This window comes from Antechinus flavipes, chromosome 3, assembly GCF_016432865.1.
Source record: "Antechinus flavipes isolate AdamAnt ecotype Samford, QLD, Australia chromosome 3, AdamAnt_v2, whole genome shotgun sequence".
In the NCBI taxonomy this organism is placed as follows: domain Eukaryota; kingdom Metazoa; phylum Chordata; class Mammalia; order Dasyuromorphia; family Dasyuridae; genus Antechinus; species Antechinus flavipes.
Window position 1 is genome coordinate 29,609,332 of NC_067400.1, and position 15,619 is coordinate 29,624,950.

General features: G+C 37.4%; 1 protein-coding gene across 1 annotated transcript in view; it reads right to left on the minus strand.

The window, feature by feature from the left end:
* PLD1 (phospholipase D1) overlaps positions 1-15,619 on the minus strand; it is a 201,881-nt gene that overhangs the window by 115,603 nt on the left and 70,659 nt on the right. Inside the window, exons 6-8 of the mRNA XM_051983176.1 lie at positions 14,695-14,760; positions 5,429-5,487; positions 3,524-3,616 (exon numbers count right to left, since the gene is read on the minus strand). Coding sequence (XP_051839136.1) covers positions 3,524-3,616; positions 5,429-5,487; positions 14,695-14,760 — 218 coding nt within the window. The remainder of the gene's footprint in view (positions 1-3,523; positions 3,617-5,428; positions 5,488-14,694; positions 14,761-15,619) is intronic.

Genomic DNA, 15,619 nt, shown 5'->3' on the forward strand with positions numbered 1-15,619 from the left:
GCCACTTGTTCCATGTTGCAGTGGGGATTCTAAATCATTTACAGTTTTTAGACAAGATAGCTTCTGGGTCTTTTCCTTGTCTGAGATTAGGATGCAGATAGTTATCTCATTTGGCTTGTCTGTTTTGGAGGGAGGGGAGAGAGGAGGTGAAACCTTGAAATAGAAAAAAATAGTGATGGGATTATGAACGCACTAGGCTATTGAGCACCATCCCCCACTCCTTGCTTTTTCACTTCTCTACTCCCATTAGTGTGGAAACTACCTGAGATGAGGAATATTTCTTCCTTTTTGGTGGTTTTCATGTTACCCCAAAGCTTAGTCCAACATGGCATACATTAAAAGCTTAATGAATGCTTACTTCCTGTTTTGTTACATGGGAAAGCAAGGTTCATGACTGAATGAAAAGATGAGTGAAAGCAGAGGAGTTTAGATAGTTATGAGGTAAGTTTTTGGTACTTGTCTCTCAGATATCATTATAATTAGACTTCCTATGGAACGGTCTTCTTGGAGAATGAGGTAGTTTTTGATATGTACAAGACTTCCAACAATGTTTGGAAGATGACAGTCTAGAAGTTGGACACAAGATTTCTCATTCATTCATTAAACAGCCATCCTTCGTAAAGAGAACTCCCAGAGGGGGAAAGGCCTACTATCAATGCGGACTAGCATTTTCTCTGTAATATATAATCCTATAAAACCACCCAGGGATTAAATGGCTTGTTCAGGATCACAAAGTCAATAGGTATCAAAAGTGGGATCTGAACTCAGAGCTTTCTGGCTCTAAGACTGGTCCTTTCTATTATGCTACATTGGCTCTCAAGTATACATAAAATAATTTTAAAATTATTATTTTAAGTCAGTATACCCTATTAACTAGGTTATGAGTAGGATATGGCACCTGAATTGTCCCTTAGAGGAAGTTAAGAATTCAAGAATAGGATAGATTGGTCAGTCAACCAACTGCATTTATTATGTATCTACTATGTGGCAGGTCTCTTGCTAGGTATTGAAGACAAAAATGAAACTTCCTGCCTTCAAAGAGTTTACTTTTGATATTAAACATTTGCCTTTTCTGTCATAACAAGCTCCCTCCATAGTGCAAAGCAACAAAGGCTCAAGAATTTAGTGGAGATGCCAAATTTCTCTGTAACATGATGATGTGCATATACATGCTGTCTCTCTATCTCTGTGTCTCTCCCTCTCTCTACCTCTTTCTGTCTCTGTGTCTGTGTCTCTTTCTGTCTGTCTCTGAATCTCCTCTCCTCTCATTTCTCTTCTCTTTCCTTCTCTTTCTCCCTCACCATATATATATATGTGTGTGTGTGTGTGTGTGTGTGTGTGTGTGTATATATATGTGGTATACAGGTACCCATAAATAATCTTATATATATAATGTAGCCATTGGCAGGGGAAATAAGAGGCCTGTGGGAACCTGCAAGCCCTTGCTACTCTAAAATTCTATTACTCTTGAAAATTTACTAACTGGTTGGTGTTTACTTCTTCTCCTTTTATGGCCATTCTAGGAATAAAGACCAAGGACTCGGGAGGGTTGTCATGGGAGACACAATAAAGGAATGGTCACAGCCAGGTGTCAGATAATTTTCAAAATGACTCTCACCTCTACCAACTAAACCATCTGTTATATGGGAAATGTACTCCCTGAATCTGTCCACATGATGTAATCACTTCTCCCCATTTGATCTTGTTATTATTCTTAATTTATAAAGCACAGTCAGGAGATGCTTAATAATATGGAACCAATCAACTTGAAAATGTGTTCCTTAAAAATGTTAAAGTGAAAGCACATTTCATCCCCAGGTAATTAAATCAGCAGGGGCTCTCTGGCAATGTCATTGAAGCCAAATACAAAGGAGTGGTGAGAAAAGTAATTTCATTTATCCCATAGATTAGTTTATGTGAAGTTAGATTCAAACTTCCCAAAGTAATATTTTTCTCAGAAATTCGTTTCAAGTCAGTTAGATAATCATTTCAATTTGCTGCCATCATTGTTGTTGTTATTTACTAAGCATCTCCTTCATGCAGACATTAGGGAAAGGAAGACAAATAACCCAAGAAGGATTCCCTGCTCTCAAGGAGCTTCCATTCTAAACAAGTGATTTTCTCTAATTTGATTTCCCATGGTTCTCACAGATTGGCTAATATTAGGTCCCAGGTCAAGCCCTACTTGGTCATTGTTTGGGCTCTGATTGACTCAGAATGAATGGAAATAGCAATTGTTTCTGTTCTGGCCAGAAACCTGGAAAATTTCCCCCTCCCAGATTGATTTTTTTTTTTCATTAGGCAAAAGAGGCCATTTTCTGTCTCATTTCTTACTTAGTCTTAATCACTGACAGGGCACTGCCTTGGTTATACTGAGACCTGTTGAAGCCCTTAGCTTAAAAAGTCTCCCACTGCATCCAAAACCATCTCCAGGTGTCCTGATCTGTATCTGACCACTGGAGGGGAGAGTGAAGCATGTGACCGTGGACATCCCTGCCTCACTTAAATCCAATTCAATAGCAAGTCATGACATCAACTCCCAGCTCTCACGGTCCTCTTTGAGATCAAAGGATGAATAACAAGAAGAGTGGAAAGCAATAGAAAAGTCCCAACAATTTGTTGGAGAAAACAAATGATCATGATGATTGTCCAAAGGGCCCTTTTGTTTGGGGTTTTGCTATGAAAAACTCTGAGCATGTTTATAGACATGATTAGAGATGTCTAAATGCTTTCTGATATAATTTCAAGACAGCAAAGTGGAAATGTCCAAGAGGGACCTAGTTTCATAGGATCCATCACTTTCATTTACATAGGACTACCTGATTGCAGGGGGCTCAGACCAGCCATTCCAGACTAGACTCCAGATTTTCTCCACCACACCTATCACCTTTCTCTTCCTTTCCACTCCTTTTATGCATTCTCTTCTCCTATTAAAATGTCAGTTCTGTGAGGACAGACACCATTTTTCTTTCTGTATACAATTGAATTAGACACAACTAAATGACTGAACAAAATAATTGCAAAATGCTTGGAACATAGTAAGAGCTGGATAAATACTTGTTGACTGGCTGCTTCTTGACTAAGAGGTAGAAGAGACCTCAACATTTGATCCAAATTCCTCATATCACAGATGTAGAAACTGAGGCCCAAAAAGTAAGGGCACGAGCTAGGAACTTTCTCTGATTCTGCTTGATTTTTCAAAAACCCAACAACTAAGTCATTTTTTTACAATAAAAGGAAGCCAAGTATGAAATGGACATCAACTTGAACATATTTAAGGGTCTGCTTGATTTGAAGGTATGTGGGGGGGAGAAATATGTTATTTACATTCTCAAACTTCTGCCCCTAAATCAATTTTGTTAGTCAGACATAACTAGAAAGAGCACTAAGTTAATTAAATGCCCAATATGAGAAAGATGGCATGTGTATGACATAGTTCTTTTATGGCAGGAAGCAGATGCTACACCAGTAAGAACAGAAGGGTCACCATTTATTAAAGTATAGAAGAGCTCACAGATCTTACCTCTTGGACCACCGATAGCAAGCTCTTCCGTGGCCACAGCAATTCAGACCAGGTATTCGATGTCCGCCAGATCTTTTCATTATCATGCCCTCTCTGAAATAATTGCAATATTTTACATTTACAAATTTACATTTAAATCTTATCATAACTTTAAAATTGGCAAAGAGTTGCATTTATATATCACCTTACTGGAGTCTCATAACAATCTTGTGAGGGAGATTTTACAGATATTATTATCCCCATTTTAAAATGAATTTCAGAGGAAGGGAAATGATTTAACTGAGCATCTATCTGAGCAATGTCTCAGGTGGGGTTTGATACAACTGATTTGACAGGTTGTGAAGTAGATGGAGAGCACTGGGCATGGAATCCGGAGTGCTTTACTAGCCATGTGACCCCGGGCAAGTCACCTAACTGATGCAGGCTTCAGTAAAATATAAAAGGGAGATAATAGCGCTTAACTCCCAGGGTTGTTGTGAGGATTAAATGTGATAATATTTTGTAAAGGGCTGAAATTCTTGAGTTGATGCACTGAGGTCGGACAACCGAACACTTAAGGCTAATTACTGATTGGACAGTACTCTGTAAGCATATGCTTGGAAAATGGCCTTTCCCACTATCCTGTGCTGGTTCAATCTTTTGGTGTATACAGAGAATTGTGGGAAGGATTAGGGGGTGGAATAAGACAAGGCAGAGTCACTTGGGTGGTGGAGGTAGAAAAAAAAGGTTGTGGAGATCCTGTGTCCATTCCCTTACTTCTATTCCTAAAAACCAAGGACTTTTGCTTATCCTGACTCCGAGTGATTCTAAGGCATCCAGGGTGCTAACTCTGCCTTCATAATATTTGGCAAATGTTTTGCCAGAGTTTTGGATGTTATTATTATTATTACCACCATTATCTTGAAGTCTACCCACTCTGGAGTAAACCTGTCCCAGGAATTTAGACTTGGAAAAGCTTGATTCCTTTATGTCTCTCTTACAGTGCTTTGTACTTCACCTGACTGCTGGGTCATGTATTATTGACACCAGTCATATTTCTTCTTATTAATAGCTTCTCTAGAGCTCTGAGGTTTTCTAGGAGGTAGGTGCTATTACCATCCCCCTATTCCAGATGCAAAAACTGAGGCTGAAGTTAGGTCACTTGAGTCACATAGCTAGTAATGTCGGAGATTAAATTGGAACTTGGGTCTTCCTAACTCTAAACCCAGTCCTCTCAGCACTATGGCACTACCAGCTGGGTAGTGATTCTTGGATTCCTCTAAGGCTGGAAAGTAGATGATCTCTAAAGTCCTCCCTGTTCTCAACCCTTTGTGGCTACTGGATACGGGTCAAACAGACTGATCTTGAGGGTGACACACACATACACAGCATATACCCCACCTACAACATACACAACCTCCCCCCCATGCCCAACAAAGTCAAACTCTTTACACCATGATATTCTCCCAATTCAAGGGAATAAAAGTTGGAGAATTGCATTCACAAAAATAACTTTAAAATACCTAGCCCACTGAGGATTATTGCTCATTCTTGTAAAATGCTCAAAAGGAAAGTACTCCTATTTCATTTCAATCAACCCTCACCCCATCCCACTTCCCCACCCCCACCCCCACATACACTGTCCAGCTGCAACCAACAACTTGCAATGTACTCTGGGATTTAAAAAAGGAAATCTGGGCACCAAGCACATTTGGAGGGCCTGCTACAGCTGTTCACAGCAGCATGATGGGCGAGGTTCCTGTCAGATAATTTCCCACAGTTTCTCTAATCTGTAGGGGGTGAGAGGGAGAAGGGAAGAAACATCTGGCCAGATGAGGACATGGTAGTTTCCATGCCAGAGAAGTCCAACTGTGACACCGACGAACATCCCATGAATCGTTTAAACTGTCACCCACTTGAACTTACATGCCTTTCGGTCCCAAATCATGGATAAAGGACAGTTGACTCACGTCAAGGAACTCAGTCTGCAAAGGGAACAAGAAGTCACATCTTAGGACCTGGCCAACAATGGGCAATCTTTAGTAAGCAGCCCTGGAGTTGCTCACACCAGACTCTTTTAGGATGAGAAAAGCTCTAACAATGTGGCTGTAAAATAATCATAGCAGGAACTCATGTGGAAAACATGCAATGAACCACATCCCAGGTGTTTCAGAATTTACTATGGGTAATATATCCATCTCTTCCTAAGTGGCCATCCCCTTTTACAGGTTTTTTTTTCCTTTAGTACCCAATAATAAATTATACTTCGTTTTCACTCTAGGGACTACTTCCTAGCTCTGTGGACAAATTCCTCTGTGGTTTAGAAATAATACACACACGTGTAAAGAAAATATAATTTTTATTACTTATTTTCCCCTCATGCTCAGTTTTCAGACAACAGATTTTCTCTGCAGAGCAAGTAATGAATGTGTACAGAGAGTGAAAAGCCACACTGTGAACATGGCACATGAATCAGAATAAAAAGACCTGGATTTGAATCCCAGTATTGCAACATTTAGCAGCTGTGAGGCTTTGAATAAGTCATATAACCTGAACCTCACTTTCCCCATTTGTAAAATGGGAGTGATTATATTTGAGTTACTTTTCTTCCTGCAGAGCTGTGAGAACAGTCTTGAGGAACTCTGTAGAGCAGTAAATTTGCAGTTTCATTTGTAATCATCTTTTTTATTGCACTATATTATGGAAATACTTGTTTTATTCTATAATAAAAATTTTTCAAAAGAACTATGTGGAGGTGAGCTGTTATTATTATTACTATCATTATTACTTTATTCTTCTCATCTTTGTTTGGTGGAGTTAAATTGAAATGCGTTTATGACAAGTTGCTCTCTTACTAAGGTTATTTCATCTTTAATATTATTATACAAGTGAGCAAAATTATTAAGAAAAAAATAACATCATCATTATTACCAATGTGTCACATCTATTTCTATTTTTGTTGCTGAGAATGCACTTGGATTTTAACATGTCTTCTGCAAGTGGTTAGCGGGGATGAGCTTTCACACTCACAGTCTGTAGCCATGAACTTTCAAATCAGAAACCTGTACTCCCCATCTCCCCAGGAATCGGAGGAGAAAAACCATCCCCAGCAAGCTGTGAAGGAAACACGGGAATGTCAGCTAACTTATGCCTGGGTGTGGAGATGGGGAAAAAAAGGAAGCAAATAATAAAACTGAGGTTAAACCAATGGAGAAGGAAATGGCAAACCACTCCATTATCTTTGCCAAAAAAAACCCCAAAAAACAAACCAAAAAAGGGGTCACGGAGTCACAAGACTGAAAACTGACTGGACAACAACAATAAAAGGGTAATTCAATTCAAACCATTACATTTTTTCCATTTGAAAATGTCTTTTAAAAAAAGACACATATTCCCTGAAAATGTTCACTAAGTATTATTTTGGGAAACTGGTTTTTTTAGATGCTATATTTGTAGCTTTGATATCCCGAGGAGAGGGAACTCTCTTTGATAGGGAGAAAACCCTATCAAAGCAGATCAACACCTATTATTTGGGGTTATATAAAATGAGTTAGAGGCAGGATTGGAATCCAGGTCTTCTAGACTCTGAGGCAAGCATCCATGATATCACACTATCTCTGTCATTTTAGAGAATAAACATAAAATTGCAATGATATGAGTCTCCTCTGACTAGTCAAATAGCTAGAAGTAGGAATTTATGTATCAATGTTTAACTTCATAGAATACGAGCTAGCATTTATAAATTTCGATTTTGTGTCAGTCACTGTGCTATGTACGAGGTTATAATGGAAGGGAAAATAAAGTCCCTGCCCTCAAGGAGCTTAAAATCAAGCAGGGAGACAACATACAATTATGCACAAGTAAAATATAGACACAATACAAGGGAAGATCAGACCAGACTAGGAGGCTATGCTCAGTTTTGAGATAGGACATTGGTAGCTTGTGCAACATACAAAGGAGAACAATCTGTATGGTGAAGGGCCTTGAGTTGGCCAATTCCAATGAAGGGATTTGGGAGGATTAGTCTGGAGAAGAGAAGAGACTGTGGGGACATGATAGGTATTCTGGAGTATTTATATTTCTTTAGAACTAGAAGAGGAATTGAAATTATTTTACAGAAGTAGGAATAAGAGGCAAAGTTGCAGAAAGGCAGATTTAGACTTGAAATCAAGGAGGGGGAAACAAAAATAACTTAACAATATGAGTTATCCCCAATTGGAATGAACAGCCCAGAAAGATGCAAATAACTCTTGTTTAAGTGATGATGATCTCTCTCTAGCTTTTAAGTATTTAAAGCAAAGCACACTGGGAAAAATCCCTGGCTTTAAATCCTGCCTTTATCACATAATATGTGTGTGACCTTCCCAAAACATGTGAGTACTTTGGGCTTCAATTTAAATTCATTTCTGGCTCTAAGTCGAAACTGTGAGGGCTTCACAAGTGTTATTTCATCTGAGACTCACAACAACCCACCGAGGTAGACGTTATTAGTGCTGGTATCTTCACCTTACATTTGAGGAACTGAATCATGCAGAAGTTAAGCATTTTGCTCATGGTTCTACTGCACAGTCAGTGTCAGAGATGGGATTTTCCAAACAATGAAAATACTCCTTCAAAAATACATTCAAATGTGTTTACGGAGACTCAAGATCCAATGGCCATTATGCAAAACAAATGGATGCTCTGGATAGAAACAATACAAAGTCAAGAGTCAACTCCCCCAAGTCAGGAAGATGTTTCTTCCCAAGTTCAAATCCAGACTTAGATACTTCCTAATTGTGTATCTGGGCAAGTCACTTAATCCTGTTTGCCCTAGTCTCCTCATCTATAATGAGCTGGAGAAGGAAATGGCAAACCATTCCAGTATCTTTGCCAAAAAAAAACCCCAAATAGAGACATAACTGAAAAGTGACAACATGACAACTATTTCTATTACATTCTCAGGTTTACAAAGCACCTTCCTTGCAACAAGTATCATTCTAGCCATTTTAGAGATGGGGAAATGGAAGATTTAAGTTATTTCTTAAGGTCTCCTGGCATATAATCATCAGAGCTGGGATTGGAGTCCACCTCCGCCTTGTCTTAAGTCCAGAGCTCCAGTTATACCCTGTTATGCATCAGGGCTGCACATGAAGAACAGAAACACAAGAACACTGATATACACACACCTGTGCTTTTTGATCTTAAAAGAGAGGGATACTGAGAAAATTATCCTTCTCTTGCAAGTAACAAGAGAAATCTGATAAAAGTCAAAGGGGGCTGATTCAAAAGAAAGAAGACTTTGAAGACACAGAAATAACAATTAGATGATGAGGTAGAGTAAGGAGAGGTTAAACTATCCATGATGATTAGTCATCTTAACTCCTGGAATAAAACATTAACATAATTTGCCACCAGAAATTCCCATCAGTCTTCTACGTTACCTCATTGTCTCTAGAAACTCATCATCTTGCAAAATGGCATCACACCTCCTCAGCACCCTGTGAGTTACTCTCATTAGAGAAGGTGGACACCAGAGAACTCCCACCTGCAAGACTCCATGATGCCTCCATGCAATGAACCCTGTCTCTCCTACCCTTTTAGCTTTCTTTTATATGTTGTCTCTTTCATTATATTGAGAACTCCTTGAGGGCAGGAACTTACTTTTTTTTAACCCCAATATTTAGGAGAGTACCTAACACTTAATATTTATGGATTGACTCACTCTAGCTAAAAGGAGGGCAAGGTATAATAGAGAAAGTGCAAGATTTAGAATCACTGGACTTGGATTCAAATCTCCATTTTTTTCTAACACACTGGACTTGGAATAAACAGACCCGAGTTCAAATCCTGCTTCAGATATTTATTAGTTGTATGACCCTAGACAAGTCAAGTAACCAATCTGCCTCAGTTTCTACATATGGAAAATGAGGGGATTGGTATTGATCTCTTGAATCCTTTTTGGCTGTAAATCTATAACTGGGCTGCAAAGAGCAGTTTAATCCAAGTTAGCAAGTGATAATGATGGCAATGTTTCTTTTCTACTTTTTGTTTTCCAACAAGGTCCGTTGATGTGTTAACATAACATTTATTCTCTACACAGTAAAAATTATAAGCCCTTTGAAACAGGAGAAACCTGAGGTCTGTTCATTCACCAGGTATTTCCTTTGATCTCAAAGTCTCAAGATCATTGCCCTTGTTGGAGATAAGAAATTTGAGCCTGGGAGGTTTAAATGATTAATTGGGAAGTATTTCTCACAACTCCCATGCAAGTTCAGGGAAGTTTTGACTCTGCTTTGAGATTATCATCTTCAATTATATATCTATAAATATATATACACACATTATATACATGTATTTATATATAAACATATATGTGTACATATATAAATGTAGTGGATGGGGGGGAATTTCCTCCTCTTCCTTCTCCCTCTAACCATTAGGCTGTCAAGTCCTTCTGGGTTCCAAGGACAGGAGATGCTAAGAAATGGTTCCCTTTCTATCCAGCTCTGATTCAACTTCAAAAAAATGAAAGGAAGGTTGTTTTAAGCATTTCATAGGATGAAGAATAAATTACTATTGTCATTTTTTGAAATCAGCTGAAAACCCATCAATTTTTTATTATAGGGATCAAGAAGCAAATTCAGTGGATTACTGACAGTCACTGTAGAGCCTCTTTTCTCTCTCCTGGAGTAGAGATAGGATAGTAGAGATAGCCTAGTCGAAAAAAAAATGGTAAAGACATCAATGTTCCAGAAATGGGTGACAGAAAATGATGATGCTTTATAGAGATACAGCAAATTCTAGAACAATCCAATGTTTCTTCCCTCCCTTTCTTTTCAAAGTTACCCTCAATAATAACAAAGTGCCTGCTTATCCTTCTGTTTAGAATGGGGAAAAAAGTGAATAAGAAAATGTATATGGTTCTTTTTGCCATCCAGGATCTGAGAATTCTGAGAACATCTCTTCGCTGATATAAACAAAACTGTAATAATGATGTTTCATATTTACATAGCACTCTTAAAGTTTGATCATAAATATTCTTGTGAGAAAGCTAGACCAAATTTCTTAATCCTTGCTCAAATCAGCAAACATTATTAAGCACCCACTATTTTCACATAAAGCCCAGTCCCTGTATTCAGCAAAGAGGAACAGAATTAAACTTGTTTACTTCCTTTACTTTACTAATATAAAAAATATAATTTATTTCAAACAAATTTTTAGGAAAGGAAGCATCTTGGCTTACCCCCATAATAGTGTAATGCACAAAGGGTTAGACATCTAAAAGATATAAATTATAGGAAATGTAGGAGAAGATAGAAGTTAGAAGAAATTCTTTTCTTTCCCTTTTTTTGGTGGGTGGAGATTGTGGAAAAGAATAACAATTATGGGAATAGGAATTTTACTGCCTTTCCCTTAAGTTTTAAAAGAATAACAACAACAATCAGCTACTTGGCAATATTTTGTTCTTTTATAGTTAACAATGTCACATAAATAACTGTATTAGTCATAGTCTGCTTGATCTCTTCAGTTGAACTGTTTGAATCATTATTTTATATTAACACAAAGCTATTAACTTCCAAGCTTCCATAAAAAAGAAGGTGCTTTGGAGATGAGAGACCCTCTCACTCTCCTATCCAACCAGTTGTTGTTAAATACAGTCATTTCTAGCTTCGTGACATCTTTTGTCCATCCCTTCTTTTCTCTTCTAATGGAGCAATCACTTGAATTCAAGCACCTATCACCTTCCAGCAGGTCTAATTGCCACAAGTCTCTCCTTGAATCCAGTCTATCTTCCACTCAGCTATTAGTGATCTTCCTAAAGTTCATATCTGATCATGTGATCTCTCCTATTCAAACAACTAAACTGGCTGCCTATTACCTCTAAGGATCAAATTCAAAACCCATTGTCTTTTCAAATCCTGCTTAATATAACCCATTCCTACCTTTCCAGTCTACTTACACCTGAATTCTCTCCACATATTCTGGTACTCATTTTCTTATTTCATCATCACCACTTCCTAGCTTTCTGGATTCTTTAAATTTTCAGTCAAAATCTGTTATCTGGAAGCCTGTCCAGTTTCTCCTTATTGTCTTACTAATGTGTTCCTTCTGTAACTGTCCCCAATTTATCTGTATAAAAAACACCTACCTCCCTGGGTTGTTATGAAATTCAAATGAGATAATCAAAAAGTGTTTACTACAGTGCCTTATGCACAGTGGGTGTCTACAAATGTAGCCACTGTATATTTGTACATTGTACTTGACTTGCTGTCATCCCCACTAGATTGTAAGCTCTTTGAGAGCAGAGAATGGTTTTAGTTTTGCCTTTCTTTACATCCACATGCAACTTTAGTACAGTGCCTCCCATATAGTGGATGCTTGATGTTTATTGACTGACTGAGAAAACCATAAATTGAGTAGAATAGGGCCTGAGAAAATCACAGCAGGATTTACTTTTAAAGTCAATTTATCAATATTCCTTCAACTTCTAGAGGAAGAATTAAGATAAGCAAAGTTCAGAAAAAAATGGAGAAATTTGCTCTAGCAAGATTTGTATGTCCAATAGACTAAATTAGATTATGTTTTAGTAATGGAGAAATTGTGAAGTTAAAACAATAGCATAATTTAATTGGATTTTACTCTGAGATTTTTAGCTTTTTCCAACAAATTAATCCAAATGGTCATTTAAAAGGGCGAAATCACTTTGTTGTTAAAAGAACTTTTTGGACTCAGAGTCTCTTTTTGTTTCAAAGAAATATTGGTAAGGTGTTAAGAAAACTCACAAATAAATGAGGTTGAAAATCAGGAAGTTTACTAGATTTAGAGGAGAAATTAAAGCTAAATTTAAAATGAGAGATTTTATTTAAACAATTCAATCAGCATTTATCATATGTTTCCTGAATACACAATCCTATGCTAATAAGTTAGATGTTAGAGCTTCCAACATGAATGCAAAACCAACAGGTGAACTAACCATCTAACCATGTTTTTTAAGCCAAAAGAAATGCTGAAAGTGAAACTTGGGGAAGGGGAAAATTTAATAAGTCCTTTTGGGCTTTCAATGTGAATTGTAAAGAAATTGGTTGAAAGTCTGATTCAGCCTCCTCCCTTCTCTCTCCCCCCTGAGTCCTGAAGGATATAATACCATATTCTGCCACTAGGTGAAGCCATATTGCACATAGTGATGGACCTGAAAGTTAGAAAAACCCTGAATTCAAATCCAGCCTTTGGCTCTTACTACCTATGTAAGCCTAGGCAAGTAACTTAAACTCTGTTTGCCTTAGTTTCCTCAACTATAAAATGGGAATGATAACAACATTTTCCTCCTATGGTTGTTATGAGGATCAAAAATAATGATATTTAAGCATTTAGCACACTACCTGGCATTCAAGAGGTGCTTAATAAATGCTTCTTGATTGGCTAATTGAATAAATGTTAAGTTGAACCATTGAATTGAACTTAAAATTGTGTTGTTTGAAAATGCTGTTGTCATTGCTAGAAGGCAATTGAGTTTTCTAAGCAGCTTTTAAAATCACTGAAAAAGAAATCCATGTCTGATTTTGCTGGCAAAGTGGAGGACTCAGGAATAAAGTACGTTACAGACACAGTCAATGTGTGTGGTTTAATTTTTACCAAAATGTTCCTCTCCCAGCCCTGACCTTTGTTAAAAAAAGAAGGCTTGCCCAAAGGGCTACAAAACAGTGCACATCCTTTGATCCAGCAAATGTACTACTAGGTTTGTGTCCCAAAGAAACCAAAATAACAACAACAACAACAACAAATAGATGAAGGATCCATTTATACAAAAAATATTTATAGTGGTTTTTTGTATGGCAAAGCATTGGAAATTGGGGAGATTCCCACTGGAAATTGGGGAACTTTCCATCAATTGGATGGCAGTTGAACAAATTATGGTATATGATTGTAACAGAATGGAATGTACTATAAGAAATAAGTAGGCAAATTTTTTAAAAACCTGGGAAGAATCACTGTACTGGGAGAGCATTGTACAGAGTAACAGAAACATTGTATGATAATCAACTATGATTGACTTAGCTCTTCTCAGAAATATAATGATCCAAGATAATTCCAAAGGGCCCATGATGAAAAATGTCATCCACCCCTAGAGCGAGAACTGCATACAGATCAAAGCCTATTGTTTTTCATTTTGTGTATTTTTTCAGGATGTTTTTTTTTTCCCCCTTTGGGTCTATATCTTTGTTTACAACTTGACTAATATGGTAATACCTGTTACATGGTTGACCATGTATAACCTATATTAAATTGCTTATTATCTCAAGAAGGGAGGAGGTGAGGGAAGAAGAAGGAAAATTTGGAATACACATTTTTTTTAAAGAATGTTAATTTTTATGTGTAACTGGGGAAAATAAAATGTTAGTTAAAATTAAATTAAAAAAAAAAAGAAGGCTTGGCTGTTGAGGAAGTGTTGGAGGGGTATATGACTATAGTAATGATGTATGGAAACTACAATGATGTCAAAACAAAAGGCATTTACAAGCTGTGTGACCTGGAGTAAATCACTTAACCTAGATTATCTTGAAAGGACAAAAAGGCAACTAATCTGTGAAAATAAATCAATTCATCCCAGAAGCCATACAAAAATTTTGATTAATTGTGCAAAAAGAAAAACAAAACAAAAGCTATTTGTTTGCCTCAGTATCCAAAGAAGCCAACTGGTCATATGGGAACTGGCAAGGCTCGGGATGTATAACTACTTGAATAAGTTATCAATGAGATCCATGCCTGTAAAGGGAAGTGGACAGGTCATATTGGCAGAGCAAGGACTAACAGGTGACACTATAACTCATGTCATCTCCAAAGATCTAGGGGAGAGCCCCCAGCATTTTAGGCTTGCACTCCCATGGAGACCTTTGGGAAGATGTGGCAAAAAGTCACAGGGAGTGGGAGGCATGGAGGGATCAGTCTGTACCAACATCCATGACAACTTGTATCCACTGCAATAGCATTCTGTCACCAATATTTGGATGTCATGTCAGGTCAATTTTCAATTCCATTTTCATTTACTTTGAACCAACAGCTCAATACATAAGAGGATAAAAACATGTGAGTTAATAAACAAAACACCAAGGGAGATTTCATCTTCATGGACTTGAAACTGTCACAAATCAGATTCTCTATTTTCCAATGAAAGATATTTTTCCAAAGTCAAATCACTACACGATACTCACCGTAGCATGATAGTTTCTATACATGGGCATTTTTAATAGCTTTGTCAAGTAATCTTCCAGTTGTTTCTGAAATGCAAATATTAAAGCTTCAGTTATAATGTGCAAATATATGGGGAAATGGAAAGCCATAAAAAAGTGAAAAGTGTTTCTAACCCCAGGGGCCAATTATTATCCTGTGTATTTCATTTGGCAACAATCTTTTAGTATGAAGAGCTATTTAAATTTTTAATTACTATTTAACTCTCTACACCATTCTATTTTCTAGGCCCCAACAAAATTATCATATCATCATCCCACTCTCTTCCTCCCTTCATCTCAACAGCTACAGCAAGGACTGGCTGTTGTTATTTGTCCTCCATTCTCAAAGAGGACCATGAAATCAGGGAAGTGACTCCATGACAATGCAAGTGAGCTGGATTTAAGTGAGGGAGGGCTGTGCAAGGTCACCACCTCACTTTCCCCTCCAGAGCCATCTGGGTCCAGTGGCAAGATATAGACTAAGACCACTGGAGATGACCTGGATGAAATGGGAGCCCTTGGGTTTTTTAAGCCAGCGAGAGCTAGCACATAGTAGATATTCTCCAACTACTTGAAGATGTTGATTTGATCCAAATACAGATGATCAGCTTAGAGAATAAATGGATAAGGATTGGCTCTGTGATTTTATTCTATAGGAATACTGTCTTCCCCATTAGTTGATAAGAATTGGGATTTTTTCATTTTTTTTTTTTATGCCTGACGTTAACTTGTAAATTCTCTGCTGTTGAAGTTCTAACTCTAGCAGTGGACCATTGGCAAAATAGAGAAATGTAAGACTTTCAGAGATTTTTGTTCCTTTTTTTTCACCTTGTAAATTTTTTTGGCATCTGTTCTTTTTTTTTTAACTTGTGATATTCTACCATTTGACAATGAGTTATATATATCT